This window comes from Taudactylus pleione, unplaced genomic scaffold (assembly GCF_031769625.1).
Source record: "Taudactylus pleione unplaced genomic scaffold, aTauple2 ptg000454l, whole genome shotgun sequence".
NCBI lineage: Eukaryota > Metazoa > Chordata > Amphibia > Anura > Myobatrachidae > Taudactylus > Taudactylus pleione.
This window is the reverse complement of record NW_028284856.1, coordinates 4,350,820-4,370,509: the sequence shown is the minus strand read 5'-3', so window position 1 is coordinate 4,370,509 and position 19,690 is coordinate 4,350,820. Positions and strand designations below refer to the sequence as shown.

Below are 19,690 nucleotides of genomic sequence, written 5' to 3'. Positions count from 1 at the left end.
GCTGGCCTGGGGGAGGAGCGCTGACACAGGACCAGACAGCACAGTGCAGAGAGGGCTGTGTGCAGCGGGGGAGGCGCCGGCTGTGAGACAGGGAAGGCGCGCTCCCCTGGCATGCATTTAACCCCTGGGACGCCGCAGCGCTACCGCTCTGCTGCGGTCCGCTGTCCCAGGGGGTAGTGGAAGCGCAGGTTGGTCGCCTGGCTCCACGCTGCAGCCAGTCCCCAGGGAGCCCCCTGCCTGGGGACTTAGGACCATGTGATCAGCGGGGACCCACCGCGGGACCCCGCTGCTTACCTCTGTCCCCCTTGAATCCGGCCATGGTCCGGAGCATCTGGGGTCACCGCTAGCTGTGACCCCAGACGCCCACCAGCATCCCCGGATCAGTACCGGCGTTCTGGTACCGGCGGGGTGTAGGGAAGACAGCATGGACGTCAGGACTGACTGTCCATGCTGTTCATCCAGATGTGCAGCCACAGCTGCATGAAGAAAAAGCTTCAGGGGCTCTTCTAGCCCCCACTCCAACAGGTGCACCCGACTCCGGCCGGGCACCAAACTAAACTGAGGTGCCTTGGCCCGGGGGCGGGGTATAGGAGGGGGACCTAGTGCATCCTGGGAGGCTGAAAGCTTAACTCTTTGGTGCCCTGCGACTGACGTCACACCTATACCCCAAGGTATCCTGTGGATACCCTATGGACCCTGAAGTAGAAAAAGGCTTTTTTTCCATTAAATCGGCACCCTGGTGTGATTCTCCCATGTAGGAAAGGCTGAATGCAGGTGGACGGCCTACTTGCCCAGGTGTACTGGAGGACCCCTAAAAATGTGTCAGTCTCATGGACATTCCAGGAAAGTAGGCAAATATATATATGTAATATCCCGTATATGACTCCATAGGCTTCTCTGGGCCTGAAATATAATAACTCCCTTAGCTTTAAGGTTTATTTGTTTTTTTCCAAAATTTTTGTAAAATTAAAACATGCCGTACAGTATTAAATACATGTAAACCTGCTACATACATAATCATGTTTGCATTGTAGAAAATATATCACTAATGTCTACAATTATATTTTTATGCTAATAAAACTGCAAAAATATTATTGGTATGTGAACTAACATGGAGCGGAATTAGCAAATTTACAATCACTTTGCCAAAATGTTGGCACCTAGTACAACCATGTTTTCTGCCATGTTCTAAGATACAAGATGACTGCACTTATGGTATGAGCTAGTATTAGATTCAGTAGTAATTGTTACATTTTGATTTTGCTGATATTTTCCTCCTTTACTGCTAATTTTATTTTCTGCCTTTTTAACCAGGGAAGACCTTGCAGTCTTCAGTTTCCTTCTGGTATATTCAATAGGTCTGTGATATTCTAAGCAATCCTTAACCGAATGCAAAATGTCTCTAGTAGTAACTAGTAAGACAATTCCTTTTAAATCAATCTATTATACGCAGTTCCGGAACAGGGCAATTTTGCGCCCTCTGCCAATCTCGCCCCCAAACACCTGATGTTATGATGCACTCCTATTTACAATCCTGTCCATGCTCATCCACCCCTATTTATGGCCATGTCCATGCATTGAACATCTGCATGGAAAATATGTGATATTTCAGGGATTTCTTATTACAAATGCATATATGCATTTCATCTGACAATCAAATATGACTTTGGTTGAAAATGCAGCGTTCTCATTGATCGCCGTGTAATGCCTAAAACTGTTCTGTACAGTTTACAGGTCCTACTGACAAATGACCTGGCTGTCATTTACTGTTGAGATCTAGGTCTAGGTTGCGGAAGTTCCTAAACTGCACAAGGGAGTAAAGGCACACATCCACTAGAAGACAGGCAAAAGACTACATGATTACGACATTGTAATCGTGCAGTCGTTTGTCAGTCTGTGATGTGCCTACACTGATAGAGCAGTCGTTCAGTGTAGGCACATCAATCATCTGCAAACATGTTGAACCTGACGTTATCGTCAGCAGAGCCGGATTAATATTGGGGCGAGTGGAGCTACAGCTCCAGGCCTCCCTTTGAAATTAGGCCCACAGCATACACAGACTGCAGTGCAGACAGGGAAAAAAAAAAAGTTTTTTCTTCTGTCACCAGTAACAGCCCAGCTCCCTCACCTTTCTGCCGATGTTTAGCCAAACTCACGGTCTCACACCCCTTGGCCCCCTCGTCTCCACTGGTAGACAAGCCGACCGAAGTCCCGTCCACCTCGGACCCGCTGAAGCTCCGCCCCCCTACCAAGCGTCCTGCTCTGAAGCTTTGTGTCAACCAGTCGGACTAGCTCAGGAGGGGAAGTAACAGGCAAGCACATCCAGGTTATCTTTCCAGAGGTCAGTGTAATGTCTGGCCTCTGTGTATTTATGTGTCTATTTATGAGAGTATATATATTTATATGTATCTGTATATATATATATATATATATATATATATATGAGCATGTGTGTGTGTGTGTGTGTGTGTAGGACGCTTCAGACGGTCACACCGCTGCCCCTACAGCTTCCCGAAGCATCCTCTGTGTGACATCACACTGAGGGGGCGTGGCCTGCACCACCCTGCGAATAATATTATATAAATCAAAATGGCCGTCAGCAGAAAAAAGGTTCCCCACCCCTGGTCTAGTGGATGTGTGCCTTAAATCACAGGCCTGCTCACTGCTAGATCAGAAAGGTGACATCTAGTTAAGAATATTATTTTTTTAAATATTGTTAATATGGAATTGAGAATTTATACAAATAATAACATTAAACATGTTTATTATCTAGTATCTTACTTGGTATTACAGTATATGTTTAAACAGGGTTAATCAGAGTAAACAACTTTTATAGAGTAAACAACTTTTATAGAGTAAAGCTGGGTACACACTTGTTGATGTGTCAACATATCGTACCATGGGTACACATTAAGGAATGTAATGAACAGTCCTTCATTACCTGCAACTGTGCCGCATGCAAAATCATCCGGCTGGCCGTCCGGACATTATCACATTTGCCCGTGGGAGCGCACAGAGTCTCTACACACTTATGCAGTCCGCAAAATCTGCCTTTCCGATCCGCGTAGGAATGATAGATCGTTCAATGGATCACATAGTGTGTACCCAGCATAACTCATTACTTTTAACTGCACTGCATATACAGTATAGCCTATATGGAATCTAATTAATAGCACACCAGAATGGCATTTGTTATCATACAGATCGTTTCTGTTAACAGATTATTCAGCAGGAGAGGACACAATTTGCACTGCACAGATAATAGTTACAGTTGTGGAAGAAGGTACAGTAGGCTGGACTTTGATAATATAAAATCAAAATTAAATTATTTTGATGGCAGTTACAACTGATACAGCTGACACAGCTGTCCCTGTAGCAAACTGTGCCAGGGAATAAAACATTCTGCAGTTATTTGAAAGCATTGGATGATTACATTATTAACCAAGCACATGTGAACATTAGTTGTGTCACTTGTGTGTGTACGCGCATGCACGTGCATGTTAATTTTAATCAACGCCAGCCAGATAAGAAGAATTAAGAACAGGCTCAAAATAGACAGCTTTTTTCAAGATCTTTCATGTGTTTAAACAGTAAATCTGCTTTTTTTTTTTTTTTCTTAAGAAAATTCTCATAGCCATTATCCAGTCTGCAGACTACAGCATGAACAGTCAGTCACTGTAAAATCTCTAAGCTTAGAGCAAAGATTTTTCAGGTGCCCAGAAAGAAAATGACTGAAACTACCTGCCAGGGTCATAACTTGTTGGCACAATTGTCAGCTGAGTGTTTTATGAATGAGAAGGAAAGATTGCTATCTGGATATAAACTAACCAAACAAACATATCCATGTCATAAATCCCCTTATTATGAAACAAATAGGTTAAACTACAGTATGTGTGTACTGTGTCAGCTAGTTTGAAAGGTACTTAAAACATCAGGTTTAAAAGAGTGGTGGGATTTAATAAGGCACATAACCTTCCTTAAAGGTAACATAACAATTTTGTAATGGTGATTAAAATATTTATTTATAGGGATCTACTTACAGCTTTTAGTATGCAATCAATGTAACATATATATTATATATAAATATATATGTTGCTTCACGTTTGGCACTTGCAATATAATAATGTAATTGAATGGGTGCCTTCCTTCAGTTAGCATATAAACCAGGTATTTCCTTAGGAGCACAGCAAGCCCCATAGAAAAAGATAAGGCGGCACTCCGTTAGTAGAAAATCAATATGTATTAGAAAAATAACATAATACACCCAGTGTGTCAACGTTTCAAGGTTTCGGTGGACCTTGTCATCGGGACCAGTGTAGAAGAAAAAACTGGTGCACTGGTATCTTTTTCTATGGGGCTTGCTGTGCTCCTAAGGAAACACATGGTTTATATATATATATATATATATATATATATATATAAATAAATCCACATAGGGCAGCACTCCCACCTTGAATCGATAATGTTCTGGTGCCCTCCTAGGTATCCCCCATAGGATCCAACATATATATATATATATATATATTCTCTTTATACTGCATATATATTTTTTCCAGTTTAAACAATTTTACTGTTTTATTTATAGGATGACTCCAAGTCAGGTATGGAGTCGCCAGACCGGCATTAAGAATCTACTGCTCAGTCAAAACCAGGGACAACTCATGCAAAAAAGAAACAATATAACAACTTTATTCAAAACACAGCCCTTAATATGTATGAAGAGGGAGTTACATTTCCATTTATGTGTATAGGCAAAATATTCTTGTGCTTACCTTCCACCTCCTCTTCATCACACATATGCTTCAGAAACGAAGCCCCTCGGTCCAACACCGCCTCATCTTCCATCCTGTAGTAGTAAAAGAGAAAGAAAGAGTGCTCAGACCTCTCCTGGAGTGAGCTGCCTGACAAGCCCTTACTCTGAGGCAAGTTAGCCTGTGCAGTCCTGCTCATATTATCTGAGGAGGCCTTCTCCTTATTATGGTCTCCGAAAACCCCTCCAGGCAAGTCCACTTAGACTGCCTTGTGATTAAGATGGCCAGTGCAGCTAGAATCCCAGAGCATTAGTGCTGACAGGTGTAACAAAAGCGTAATCCCAGCCAGAAGACATGTATTCCTTTTTAGGTTTCAAATAAACAATTAGCATATTCCATTTCATCAAAAAGTTTTTTGTAGTGGTCCATGGATTCTCTACAGGGCAGACCCAGGCATACTGCGGACATGACAGGTACACCAGCACACAGACATACAAGCACATACAAAAGGAAGCTGAGGCTTACACCAGTCCCTTAATACTTTTCTGCTCTGTGTCACATGCTGAGATGCCGGGATGACAGAAAGCTGACATCTGAGGATTAGTACAGCTAACCAAGCTCCCAGTGATAAAGGTGCTGGGCATCCATGGCCACCATGGTGATACTGCAGCCACAGGTCACAAAACACTTTGATGATGTCACAGAAGATGTGTCACTGTACATGTGTGATTATGCATACTCGTAAATAAATATTATGGTTGTCATTTACTAGTGTCCTAAAAGCCAATTGTAACATCTGCTGCTGTCAACTGCAGGAAGACAAACACAAACATACTGTATATTGCAACACTACATATATGAGAAACTTATTTTCAAACACAGCAACCAGAGGTTCTGCAATCTTGAGGGTCCATATGCTAAAAACATAAAAGAGGGCATTAGCTCAATTAATTCAATGACGGTTTTACTTCAATTAATAGAATTTAGTTTCATCAACTAACGCAACTGATCATGCGCACTGGGTAAATTATCTCAAGAATGGGGTTGGGAAAAGGGTTGCTGGCAGAATATAAACTACATCCCCAAGAGAAATGTACACCTCATAGCAAGTATTTTTTTTTTTTAATTTTAGAAATGTTGTTTTAGGTTTAAAATTGGACTTTCTACTTCAGGGTCCATAGGGTATCCACAGGATACCTTGGGGTATAGGTGTGACGTCAGTCGCAGGGCACCAAAGAGTTAAGCTTTCAGCCTCCCAGGATGCACTAGGTCCCCCTCCTATACCCCGCCCCCAGGCCAAGGCACCTCAGTTTAGTTTGGTGCCCGGCCGGAGTCGGGTGCACCTGTTGGAGTGGGGGCTAGAAGAGCCCCTGAAGCTTATTCTTCATGCAGCTGTGGCTGCACAACTGGATGAACAGCATGGACAGTCAGTCCTGACGTCCATGCTGTCTTCCCTACACCCCGCCGGTACCAGAACGCCGGTACTGATCCGGGGATGCTGGTGGGCGTCTGGGGTCACAGCTAGCGGTGACCCCAGATGCTCCGGACCATGGCCGGATTCAAGGGGGACAGAGGTAAGCAGCGGGGTCCCGCGGTGGGTCCCCGCTGATCACATGGTCCTAAGTCCCCAGGCAGGGGGCTCCCTGGGGACTGGCTGCAGCGTGGAGCCAGGCGACCAACCTGCGCTTCCACTACCCCCTGGGACAGCGGACCGCAGCAGAGCGGTAGCGCTGCGGCGTCCCAGGGGTTAAATGCATGCCAGGGGAGCGCGCCTTCCCTGTCTCACAGCCGGCGCCTCCCCCGCTGCACACAGCCCTCTCTGCACTGTGCTGACTGGTCCTGTGTCAGCGCTCCTCCCCCAGGCCAGCTTCTCTCTGCTCCTCGGCGGCCATCTTCTCTGCAACGCATGGTGAACGCTGCTGGAAGTCTGGAAGGAAGCATCGTGGTCTGGGTCCCCCCGCATACCTCTCCTCCGCTGTGGCTCAGGTCTGTGTATGCAGCGCTGTGTCCTACCAGGCCCTGTGTCTGTGTAGTTGAGTGATCAGCGCTGTTAGTGCAGGAATTGTTATTTCTCTGCATTGTATGTGACTGTGCTAGCGCTGCCTGTAACTATTCTTCACTAAACTGTCAGCTTTATTACTGTCCCTGTTCTTTCTGCTAAAGCCCTTGCGGTGCGGTGCTGCAGGGTGGTCTCTCGCCTATTTAATACTTAATTGGTGAGAGAGGTCACATACGTGGTGCCATCATGTCTGAAAGTGATTTTCCCCTCCGGCTACAGTGTACCACGTGCAAAGTACCGTTAGCGGAGGGGGAGGGTAGCGCGGAGGGCCTTTGCCGGCAGTGTTGTCCATGGCGCGGCCTATTACGGTTACAGCACCGGTACAGGAGCCGCCCTGGGCTTGTTTCGCTCAGGCGTTAACAGCTTTAGTGGGCCAGTTAGCTCCGCAGCCCGCGTTTACTCCGATGGGTTTGTCCCAGCAGTCTGTGGTGTCGTCACCCATGCAGGGGTTCCCACGACAATTGGTGGTACCCCACAGTCTCCCTATTTCCCCGCTCCCGGGTTCTCAGGAGCCAGCGTGGGTTAACTCCCTGACGAGTTCTTTACAGCACTTGTCGGATGTATTGCAAGGGGAGTCTGTGATGCGGCCTCATAAAAGGCCGGTGGCGTCTCTGTCCGCTCCTTATGAGGATGACGAAGGGACGTCTGATGATGGGGAGATTCTGGATCCTTACGATCAGGAACCTTTCCATACTAAGGACGCTGATGCTAAGTCCAAAGTATATATTCCTGGACTTATTCGGGCGGTCCGCACAGCCTTGGTGATTGAGGACGAAGTTCCCCCAGCGGCTAAATCTAAGTATGCCTTTTTCAAAGATGTGAAGGGCGATGCCACAGTCTTTCCTCTTTCGGGTCAGTTGGTGGACCATTTAGAGGAGGCGTGGAAACAACCTGGCAAAAGATACCAGCCGCAGAGACGCCTGGCGGTGGCTTATCCGTTCGCGGATAATTATTTTGCTAAGTGTGAATCCCCTCCACAGGTGGATTCTCACGTGACCCGTCTTGTCCGTAGTGCCACATTGCCGATGCCATCCATGTCCTCCCTTAAGGATGCTACGGACCGCAAGGTAGAAATCTGCCTGAAGTCCGCTTATTCCCTTGCAGGGGGGGCAGCACGGCCGGCTATGGCCATTTGCTGGGTTGCCAGAGCGATGGAGCGCTGGGCGGATTCATTAGAGGCTTCTTTTGAATCCGACTGTCCGGCCGAACAAGCGGAGTTGATTGGCAATCTCCGTGATTCGGCCACCTACATCAACGAGGCGGCTCTAGACATTAGTACTCTGGTGTCTAGAATTTCTTCAGCAGCGGTAGCTGCTCGTCGCACCTTGTGGCTGCGATCCTGGAAGGCGGACGCAGATCCAAGAAAGGTCTGGAAGCGTTGCCGTTTACCGGAGAAGTTCTCTTCGGTCCGGATCTGGATAAGATTGTGGCCACGCTGGCGGCAGCCAAATCTGCTTGTCTCCCGTCGGCCGCTGCTCCTTCTGGTTCTGGACCATCGTCCTTTCGGTCATCTAGGGCCCAGGGCAGGCCCAAACCACAGTCGTTTCCTCGACAGGCTGGCCCTAAGAAATCGGGCAAGCCCCGGAAACAGGCATGGAGTACCAGACGTCCGGCCCCCAAGCCAGATGACAAGCCTGCGGCCTGACGGTCCGGGTCTCCCCTTGGGGGATCCCAGGGTGGGAGGCCGCCTGCTGCAGTTCTCCCGGTGTTGGTCGTTCACTACGACAGACACTTGGGTTCTGGAGGTGGTCTCTCACGGGTACGCCCTCTCCTTCCGGCACAGACCCCCGGCTCGATTCTTCACCACGGGTCTACCATCAGACCGGAACAAGGCTACGGAGCTGCGGAAGGTATTGCACACTATGCTCCAGGCTGGAGTTATAGTGCCTGTTCCATTCTCCCAGAGGGGCCAGGGTTTCTATTCAAATCTATTTTTGGTACAGAAACCCAATGGGTCATATCGTCCGATTCTCAACCTCAAAGCACTCAACAAGTCTTTGCGGGTCCCGAAGTTTCGGATGGAGACCCTACGGTCCATCATTCTGGCGCTGGAACCTGGGGACTACATGGTGTCATTGGACATACAGGACGCTATGGCGGTCATGGCGGCTTCTCTGCGGCTGCAAGGAGTCCGCATGTTGCCGTACTTGGACGACCTGTTATTGGTGGCAGGATCTCCAGAGCTCCTGTTACACCACTTGGACCTGACCATTGCACTGCTGCAACGGCACGGCTGGCTAATTAACTGGCAGAAGTCCACTCTAATCCCGTCTCGGAGGATTCTGCATCTTGGAGCCTTATTGGACTCGGGACAGCAAAGGATCTTCGTGACGGAGGACAAGATCTCTGCTTTACAGTCAAGGGTGCGCAGTTGTCTGCACAGCCGCCGGGTGTCCTTACACTCGGCGATGAGGTTACTGGGCTCCATGGTGTCGGTGTTCGACATGGTGGAATACGCCCAGTTTCACTCTAGACCTCTGCAGCACCTGATCCTGTCCAAGTGGAACGGGCTGCCTCAGTCTCTGAAGTTCCAGACGATTGTGCTCACCCCGGAGGTTCGCCTGTCCCTTGCGTGGTGGTTAAAGATGACCCACCTCAACAAGGGACGTCCGTTCTGGGTTCCAAATTGGGTCCTGTTGACAACGGACGCCAGTCTTCGAGGCTGGGGAGCAGTTTCGGGTCCACACTTGTTCCAGGGCAGGTGGACACCGACAGAAGCGGAGCTTCCAATAAATATCTTGGAACTCCGTGCGGTCTTCAATGCTCTCCTGCAGGCACAGCGGTTTCTCCAGGGTCACCCGGTGCAGGTCCAGTCGGACAATGCTACCACCGTGGCCTACATAAACAGGCAAGGAGGAACTCGCAGTCGGGCGGCTCTCGTAGAGGTCTCTCGGATCCTGGTTTGGGCGGAGCGCAATCTTCCGGCCATATCAGCGGTCTTCATCCCGGGAGTGCTAAATTGGGAGGCGGACTTTCTAAGTCGCCAGGACGTTCATCCTGGGGAATGGTCCCTGCACCCGGACGTTTTTCAACTACTGGTGGACAGGTGGGGTCTTCCAGAAATCGACCTCATGGCGTCCCGGCACAACAACAAGTTGCCGGTGTACGGGTCTCGCACAAGAGACGAAGGGGCGTCTCTGGTGGATGCTCTGTCCGTCCGGTGGACGTTCAGGTTCGCATACCTGTTCCCTCCGGTCTCCCTTCTTCCACGGGTAATCCGGAAATTCAAACAGGAAGGAGGGACGCTCCTGTTGATAGCTCCCGCGTGGCCCAGACGGCACTGGTTCTCAGACCTTCAGGGTCTGTCCGTGGACAGTCCTCTGCGGTTGCCGCTACGACCGGACCTTCTGTCTCAGGGTCCTTGTCTTCACCCGGACCTGACTCGGCTGTCTTTGGCGGCGTGGCTGTTGAGACGGCCATGCTGAGGTCCTGGGGGTTTGCCAGCTCTATGCTGTGTACCATGTTACGAGCTCGGAAACCGTCTTCCGCGAGGATATACCATCGCGTGTGGCATACGTTCTTCCAGTGGTGTCGACCGAGAGGTTATGCACCGCGGGAGTTTCGTCTGTCTCGGATTCTCGCCTTCCTGCAAGCGGGACTAGATCATGGGCTTCGCCTTGCTTCTTTGAAGGTACAGGTTTCGGCCCTATCTGTCTGGTTTCACCGTAGGATTGCTACAATCCCGGATGTGCGCACCTTTATGCAAGGTGTTCTCCGTATTCAGCCGCCCTTTGTTCCACCTGTGGCGCCTTGGGATTTGGCTGTGGTCCTGAGGACTCTCCAAGGACCGCCGTTTGAACCACTGGGCTCAGTGGATATTAAATGGCTAACAGCTAAGACTGTTTTCCTTCTGGCCGTTGCTTCAGCCAGACGTGTTTCTGAGTTAGGGGCTCTTTCTTGTAGACCCCCTTTCTTGGTTTTTTTCATGGGAACAGGGCAGTGCTCCGCACTCGGCCCGAGTTTCTCCCCAAAGTTGTTTCCCAGTTTCAGGTTAACGAGGAAATAGTTGTTCCGGCCTTTAACTCACCGGGTCTTTCCGTGGGTGAGGCCTCTTTGGATGTTGTGCGGGCCTTAAGGACTTATGTGGACCGCACTTCTTTGTTTAGGAAGTCGGACGCTTTGTTGTCCTCTATGGCTTCTGTAAAAAGGGTTGGCCTGCTTCAAAGCAAACTTTGACAGCCTGGATCCGTATGGCTATTTCTGAAGCTTATCTTCATGAAGGCCTACCGGTCCCTCCTTCTCTGAAGGCTCATTCCACTAGGTCTGTGGGTCCTTCGTGGGCAGCTTGACGTGGTGCCTCGGCAGTTCAGATCTGCAAGGCTGCTACGTGGTCTTCTGTCCATACCTTCGTGAGGTATTACAGGTTTGACACCTTCGCCTCTCAGGATGCTTCCTTCGGGCGGCGGATTCTCCTTTCTGCACAGGAGCGTCCCCACCCTTAAAGGATACTGCTTTGGGACATCCCCAAGGTATCCTGTGGATACCCTATGGACCCTGAAGTAGAAAATATGAGATATGGTAAGAACTTACCCTTGTTATCTCTATTTCTACGAAGTCCATAGGGTTCCACAGGACTCCCGCCCTGTCGCACCTGTGCTGCAGATGGGCTTTGCTCTGGTCACCGGTTTTCCGTCTCCCTCTGGTGAGAATGTGATTCTTGTATGTGTCCAGATCTTTGTTCTCTCTCTTCCTTCTCCTCCTCCGGCCTATGGCTTGGTAACTAACTGAGGTGCCTTGGCCTGGGGGCGGGGTATAGGAGGGGGACCTAGTGCATCCTGGGAGGCTGAAAGCTTAACTCTTTGGTGCCCTGCGACTGACGTCACACCTATACCCCAAGGTATCCTGTGGAACCCTATGGACTTCGTAGAAATAGAGATAACAAGGGTAAGTTCTTACCATATCTCATATTTTTATTTTCCAAATGCACCAATATGGTCTCAATTAATTAAATAAAATACTCATCTATGATTGCATGTTCTTAAAAACGTATACAGGTTGAGTCTCCCATATCCAAAATGCTTGGGACCAGGGGTATTTTGGATATCGGAATATTCCGTATTTTGGAATAATTGCATACCATATTGAAATATCTTGGGAATAGGGCCCAAATATACACACAGAATGCATTTATGTATTATATACACCTTATATACACACACAGCCTGCAGGTAATTTTATACAATATTTTCAATAATTTTGTGGCTCAAAGAAAGTTTGTGTACATACATGAAATTCATTTATGTTTCATATACACCTTATACACACAGCCTATAGGTCATTTATACTATATTTGTAATAATTTTGTGCAATAAACAAAGTTTGTGTACATTGAACCATCAAAAATAAAAGGTCTCATTATCTCAGTCATGCTAAAATTATTCCGTATTTCGGAATATTTGGATATGGGAGACTTAACCTGTACAAAGTTTGGTGTAGAACACAAAATAGGGTTAGTTAATTTATTTATTTAGATTGTGTAGGATGTCACGGCCAGGGTATTTCAGAATGGCGCTAGGCGAGTGTTACCTGTGAGGTCATTGTGGCGCGGGCTGTCTGGTGGCAGAGCTTGTGTCTGGCGGGGGGCTTTGGCTGCGCGCGTTGTTGTGCGGGCCTGTTGTCACTCTGCGCTGGTAAGGCCTGGCGACGTCTCCATTCCGTTTGGCATGGGCGCCGCCATCTTGCCTTCTGGCCATGTGATGCGGCTGGCCAATCCTGGTGAGTCACATGTTCCCTCCGGCCAGTAACAGCACGGCATGGGGTATTTAGGAAGGGTCAGTGCCTTCCTTCTTTGCCAGTGCAACGTGTATCTCAGCCTAGCTGAGAGGGAGTTCTCTGTGCTTTCCTGTTCCTGTGAATTCGCTGTCTGCCAGTCTGCCTGTCAGCTCCTAGCTCCCACTGGACTAACCCGCTTCCTCCATCAACCTTGCCCATACCTGAGTGCCTGAGCCTGCTGACATCCTGCGCTTCAGTTCACTACCTGCAAACCTGGCTTGATTATTTTCAGTTTCACTACCTGCACACCTGGACAGCTCTAATTGTTTCTACTTGGACATTAACCCTTTTACTCCCACCACAGAACTCTTGTGCACATTTATATATTCCTGGACTTTTATTTACTGCCACATTATATGTCTACTCAAGCACTTATTAAAAATCCTAGTTTTATTTTCAAATCTGCTTCTGTGATCGCTCCTGCTACCACCCCGAGTCCACAAACAACCCAGAACATCACATAGGAGACCTAAACAGAAGTACGGAACCATGGTTGAACAACATTGAACAACCTCTTAATAAGGGATCAATCCAATTCCATGTGATATACTCGTGAGTGCGAGTCATCGCGACAACGGGCGCACCTGACGGCAGACCGAATTTGCAGAAAAGTGCTCGCAGCCACATAGGTTCTAAGCAAAATTATGTGATTTTGAGCTCTGAGTCGGCTGCGAGGTGCGGTGCCTTTGCCAGCGTTTTATCACCAATGGAACGGCAACTCTCACCCTTCGCATGGAATTGGATTCATCCCTATGTTTCTTAATAAGCAGAGCTGCTCAGATAATTCCTGGAAGTAACCCTTAAGTGAAATATATTTATTTTGCTTTATTTCCACTTTGATTATTTTTACCAACCAAAAATTAAGTATTTTATAAAATGCTCATAAATGTCAAGCTAAATAAACAATTTATTTTCTCACCTATAACTGATAAAAATAGTTGAATTATGAAAAAGCATAAGCATAGAGAAAACACTACAACAGTTTACTTGGTGCTAAATCATATAATATAATAATATAATATCTTGAAGTTTGGATATGATGTAAAAAGACAGATCACCCAATGGTCATCTCTGTGAGGTGAACGTCACAGGGATGTCAGAATTAATGTTTATCCCAGATTCTATAAATTACTTGCCACCACCACACTGTTCATGTTACATATTGTATAGATTAAATTAAAACTCATTTACTTCCTGTAACCTGCAAATATACAAAGGGACATACAGTAACTGGTTTAATTGTAAATGTAAATAACTGACTCCTAACTTTCCGTAACTGGAAACTTTCTTTCCTGTTACATTAAGAGGTGTTTTCTAATGTTACACAACACTACTACAATTATTGTTCTTGTATCAATATTTATACATCAGTTCTATCTGTGCCACTTGCTTTCAAGAGCTGCAATCTTTCCACAGCACTGATATCAGATTGGAGGCAAGATCACAGAGAACTCAAATACCAACAGTCTATGAACACACCAAGCCTTTCAGATTGTCCTGCAAAGCCACCTAACATGGGAATTAAGTTTGGCTATTTAAAATCACACTCAAGGTGCATACACACACAACAATATTTTGAACGACTATCTTTAACAATATCGTTTATCAGTCAATCGTTGAAAAAATCGCTCACTTTCTGAGTTAAAACGATGAACGATTGTCGTTCATGCACGTTCACGTTTGTAGTTTGTAGTTCAGTCAGACTGACCAACTCAACGATGTTCATTAAGGGAATATGCAAAAATCGTTTGTAGTTCAAAAAAATCGTTCATTACACTTTAAAAAATCTGACAGATAATCTGACAGAAAATCGTTCATAAAATCATTCATAAGATCGTTGGTAACAAAATCGTTGTGTGTGTATGCAGCTTTACTCTCCCGGAAAGTGCAGGAGATTCCATTTCTCAGGCATTCCCCCGGACCCCCGAAATAGTGGGTTGATTTCCCGCTTCCTACCCACTTACTAGTAAAGAGGGCAGGAGGCGGAGAATAATAAAGCATATCACCAGTCTGTATGGAGGGGGTGGAGCCATATGAAGCAATTAAATGAGAATTGCATAATTTTAAGTATATATATATAGTTTACTTGTGAGTAAAGAAGTCTGTAGGGAGTGGGTGGGAGCAGCTGCTTGATTGATACTTTATCTCCATCCACTTTATCTCCCTCCAAGGCCTAGACCCTACAGTAGTTAGCGTTTATGTACTAAGCCTTGGAGAGAGATAAAGTGAATGGATATAAAGTACCAGACAATCATCTCTTGTCACCTTATAGGCTGTGTTTAAAAAGAGTTAGGAACGGTTTGGTTGGTACTTTATCTCTCTCCAAGGCTTAGTACATCTACCCCAGACGGAGTTTCTTAAGTGTCATAGGTTTTTGCACTGTTATGTTCACTTTGTTGAAGTGTATCAACAGCTGCAGACTTGGGACCAAATGTAATAGGGTGAGAGTATAGAAGATGTGAGAGTTTAGCAGTAAACTCTGACACTTTTTAAACTTGGCCAATGAAATAGAGTCCAAGAACATGCAACTTGCATATTTTTATATTAAAAAAACTCTCACGATTTAAACTCTCATTTGGATATTTTCCCATTTTGAAAATAAAACTCGAGCAATGTGACAGTTTACTGCTAAACTCTCACCCTATTACATTTGGCCCCAGGTGTTACTTCAGTGACTATAAAGGGAGGTAGTGGAATTACCTCCCAACAGTCCAGGTTTGGTGGGACAGTCCCAATTTGTTGACCATGAAAGGGGCAAAATTTCTTCCTAAAGTTGGTGATTCTGGACAGAGAGGGGCAAGGCTTGAGTGGATCAGGGAATTTGGGTGTATCTCAGGCAGACATTATTTTTTCCAAATGTCATGTTTAAATGTTGGCAGCCATGCAGTAGGTGACACTGGGCTGGATGCAGCAATGTGAGAAATGTGGTCAAACCCCCGAAAATGCAGTTTTCAGGGGTTTGACCGCATTTCTCATATGCACCAAGCCCCAAAATGCATTGATGCGTTCCCGGGGCTTGGTGCAGATGGCGTTACCCTATAGAAGACTATGGGCTTCTATTCGGAGAGTTATGTGAGAGGAATCCAATCGGATCCCAGCACCCCTCGCAGCGCGTGTGTCATTCTGCACATGCACAGAATGACACCAGAGGAACTTCTGGGTCATAGACGCAGAAGTCTCTCATTCGCAAAGGATAGCTCTTACCGAGAAAGCTGTCCTTTGTGGTCTCCTTCATGTTTACCGACGTAATTAACACCAGCATGCATGCTAAGAGTAGCGGGATGCATCACATCCCGAATGTGATAGGTCATGCATCTTGCCCCTTGTGTCCTAAGCTAAGTATCACTATATAGTCTCTCTGAATTGTGCAAATTTACTTTCTTCTAGCTTCTTGTAGATCCTCCATGTTATATTATGAAGCTTTCCATGTACTGGTCACAGTATAATTTACACCACAATCTTGAAACTTGAAGAAAAAGCATATTCTGCAATAAACTACTGAACTTCCTAGACTTCTCATATTGCTTTTGTTGACTCTCTGCACCTTAATTTGCTGTACTTACCATGGAATGAAAAGAGGTAAAACTCAGGTGAATGTTTGCCTACTTCCCTATTTGAAATTGTCATCTTAAAAATGTTACATTTCCCTTATTTCATAATATACTGTTTGTTTCCCTTTGTTTAGCTATTTTTGAAAAGTAAGGATTGTCATGCAAAATATAGACTGCATTTAAATTCCCTGTTCCCTATCTTCTATCAATAAGAGAATAGACTGCTGAATACCAGACAATATGCCACAATCTTGTCATTATCCTAGAGCAATAGTTTCCTCCTTTATGAATGGAACAATCTTACCATCTAGAGCAATCAGCAGAGGCACAAAACTCCACTCAAAAAGTGGAGTTTTGTGCCTCTGCAGAAACAGTTGATTAATATCCCAATTGGAAGAATTGGGTTGTAGGTAAATCCACGTTAGAGATATAAGGGAGCCCTAGACAAGCATGAAAGAATAACACAGTGGAGGTGCAGCCATAAGAGCAATGCTAGTGTATTAAACTAAATATAAAAAGAAAGCACTCCCTGTTTTTGAGACACTCAACCTACTAATAATTAAAACCTTACCTTTATTAGTAAATATTAAAAGAAAACCACAAGGTGGTCATGATCCAAGTACAAAGTGTGCAGATGCAAGCAGAACATCTTTACATTCAATCATAAAAGCACCTAAAGCATTTATCTCCTGAGCACTTAATGTTGTACAGTACAAATAAAAAACACAATCCATCGACATTGGATGAAGAGAACTACTCTAAAAATGATCCAATCAACACTACACTCACCGCAACCAGTTTATTAAGTTTCTAGTAAATAAGAACATGGATGTTAAATAAGTGTTAAATGAATATTGCATCAGGATAAAATTAAGTCTGAAATTACTGCAATGCATATATAAATATCCTGGGCAGAGGCGTCACCGGGTCTGGTGACACCCGGTGCGCACTCTGACTGTCCCACTGTCCCTGCACGCCAGAGGCATGCACGTTCCCAAAAGCGGGGATGGCTTCATGGGGATACCGATGACATCACTCCGGGGGCAGCCCAGCAATGCCGGAGATGCTGGGCTGCCCCCTGAGACTGGGCTGTTGGCTCCTCTTCTGTGAAAAGAGACGGGTGCTTCAGGAGAATGTGACACCGCAGCACCCAGCTCCTGTCAAAGCAGAGGAGCTGGCATTTTGCTGTCACGCCCTCTAAGGTGACATCCAAGTTCGACCTGCACCCATCCCCTCATGATATCACTGATCCTGGACTCATTTTTTGCTTGTAATCCAGATTATAGGTGGAATTATGCACCTTAGCAGAACAATATTGCATTGCAGAGGGGTAGGAGCAAATAAATTATGTACAAACTCTTACAGTTGGCAGGTGAGCGTTTCTTAGTCCAACTCTAAGTCGCAGTCGCAGTGCAAGAACAAACCTTCGGCCCGTATCCAATTAAAAGCGAAAAGCCGAGATCTGCGAAAAGTATGGCCTATTGTGACTTTTCGCCTGTCGGAAAAGTATCGCTGTACTCAATTCCATCCGCTTTCCACGTACGCAGAAATGCAATGCAATGTAATAGGCAAAAAAGATTTGCCTCTGAATAAGTGCAGAAAAGAAGTGCTAAATTTTTGTTTGGGGGTGCAATGGTGGGGAAACCACTCAGAACCCTTGGGACAGCCCTCCAATGGACAACTGCATCAAAAAATTCCTAAAATAAACTTAACACCACCACAAAAAAGTACTTTGAATTTGGGAGCGAAGTGCAAAGTGGGGGGACAAGTTAGCAAACTAGCAAAATAAGGTTCTGGGAGTGCACTAAGAAGGGGTCAAGTATTTGGGGGATTGCAGGTGCATTTCACATTATTTAAAAGATAACTTTAGAGACTTTAAAACATGCTAGCACCCATTTTCAGGTACCCCAAATTTGACAGTACTACTTATTTTCAACAAAAAATACTGCTTTATGCCAAACAAGGGGTAATCGGGCACTACTACATTGATCCCCAATGTTTATGCAGCTTATTGGGGGTTTCAGGCTGATTTCCCCGATTCTGACACCACTTTTCACCTGTTCTGATTTCGCGTCTCCATATTCGCGTCTTTTGGAATTGAATACAGTGAATAGCGGGGGCGCGCACGATAAGTTTCCATGGCTAAAATACGCGATGTACTGTAGGCGAAAAGTCCAGAAGGCGAAACTTTATCGCGGGTGCAAAACTAATTGAATACCGCCCTTTGTAGGATTTGTGTGCTACACATAAAAGTAGGTAGTATTTCCCCTGAATACAATTTTTTTTTTAAATGTATGCCTTACAGCATGGTTTGCTCAGTAGCCAATTTTCACTTTAGCTGGGTTTGCTCCTAACTCTAATACCTCTTTTATACCAAAGTTCCGGGTCTGACCCAAGGGTTGGAACAGGGTTCCAGGCTGTACTAGAAAACAGGGTTCCAATCCGCAGCAGACCTGAAACTAACTCCTTTCAGACTGCGACGCCTACCCAGGATATTCCCCAGTCGCCGTTTACACAACAGGGTGGCATGAGAATGACCCGTGGCCAACCCTGCAAACTACCAGAGTTGGATCCCCAGGTCCATCAACCCGGGACTTTAAGGTCGGTGTAAAAGGGGTATTAATGAGGCTGAATGTCAGCAGTGAAGCACTTTACTGTGCATATAAATCTTACTACGTGAGCATTAGCATATCAATATATCAATTGGTAATTTGCAGCATTATGGCTTATTATTTTTATCAGGAAGGCTTGTCTGTTTACTTCTATTTGACATGCACTATTTGCTAATGTCCCTTGTTAAGCTTGTTTTGTATTTTGTGCTGTAAAGGCAAATGTAAAGCACTTTGAGTCCTTTAGGAGAAAAGTGCTATATACTTTAAATAACATTATTATTGTTAATATTATTAATCACGAAAACATTTACTTCAGGTGAAGGCATAAACCCCAGTAAATAGCTTCTTTATCAGCACCTGTTTCAATCATTAATGAATCAATTTTGATCAGCGATTTTAAAGTGGGTAGTGCCTTGGCTTCAGCCCTGAGACATTAAGTTTAAATGGCTGTCATGATAGGTGCAAAGCTTACAATAAAACTATTCATATTAAAAATAGTAAAATGCAATCACAGGTCACTGAAATCATTAATACTGCTTTTATGTCAAAATTCCGGGTCTGACCCTGAGGTTGGAACAGGAATTTCCCCGACGCCGACCTAGGATATTCCTGTGTTGGCGCCATCACACCGAAGTCGGGTCTGCAGAGACCCGGCTTTTCTGGCGTTGAAGTGGACGCTTGGAGATGACGTCATCTCCAAGCGCCACTGAAGCCGGCCAATCGTGAGGCATGCGGCCCGATCCAGGTCACCGTGACCCGGATCGCGCTGTTTACACTGCAGGGTTTCACGGGTTATTCCTGTGTTAAACCCTGCAAGTTACCTGGGTTGGATTGCCGGGTCACTCCACCCAGGAATCCAACCCTGTCTCCTTTTACACCAAGGAGCTACAAGGGTTAACACTGCAATAACCCGGGTTCTAGCTCTGGTGTAAGATGGGTATGATA

At 45.9% G+C, this 19,690-nt stretch overlaps 1 protein-coding gene across 3 annotated transcripts in view; it reads right to left on the bottom strand.

Annotated features, from left to right (window-relative positions):
• SLC4A4 (solute carrier family 4 member 4) overlaps positions 1–19,690 on the bottom strand; it is a 309,463-nt gene that overhangs the window by 250,527 nt on the left and 39,246 nt on the right. For all 3 annotated transcript variants that reach the window (XM_088448350.1, XM_088448352.1, XM_088448351.1), the window contains exon 2: positions 4,773–4,846. In XM_088448350.1, the coding sequence (XP_088304476.1) occupies positions 4,773–4,846 (74 nt within the window). The remainder of the gene's footprint in view (positions 1–4,772; positions 4,847–19,690) is intronic.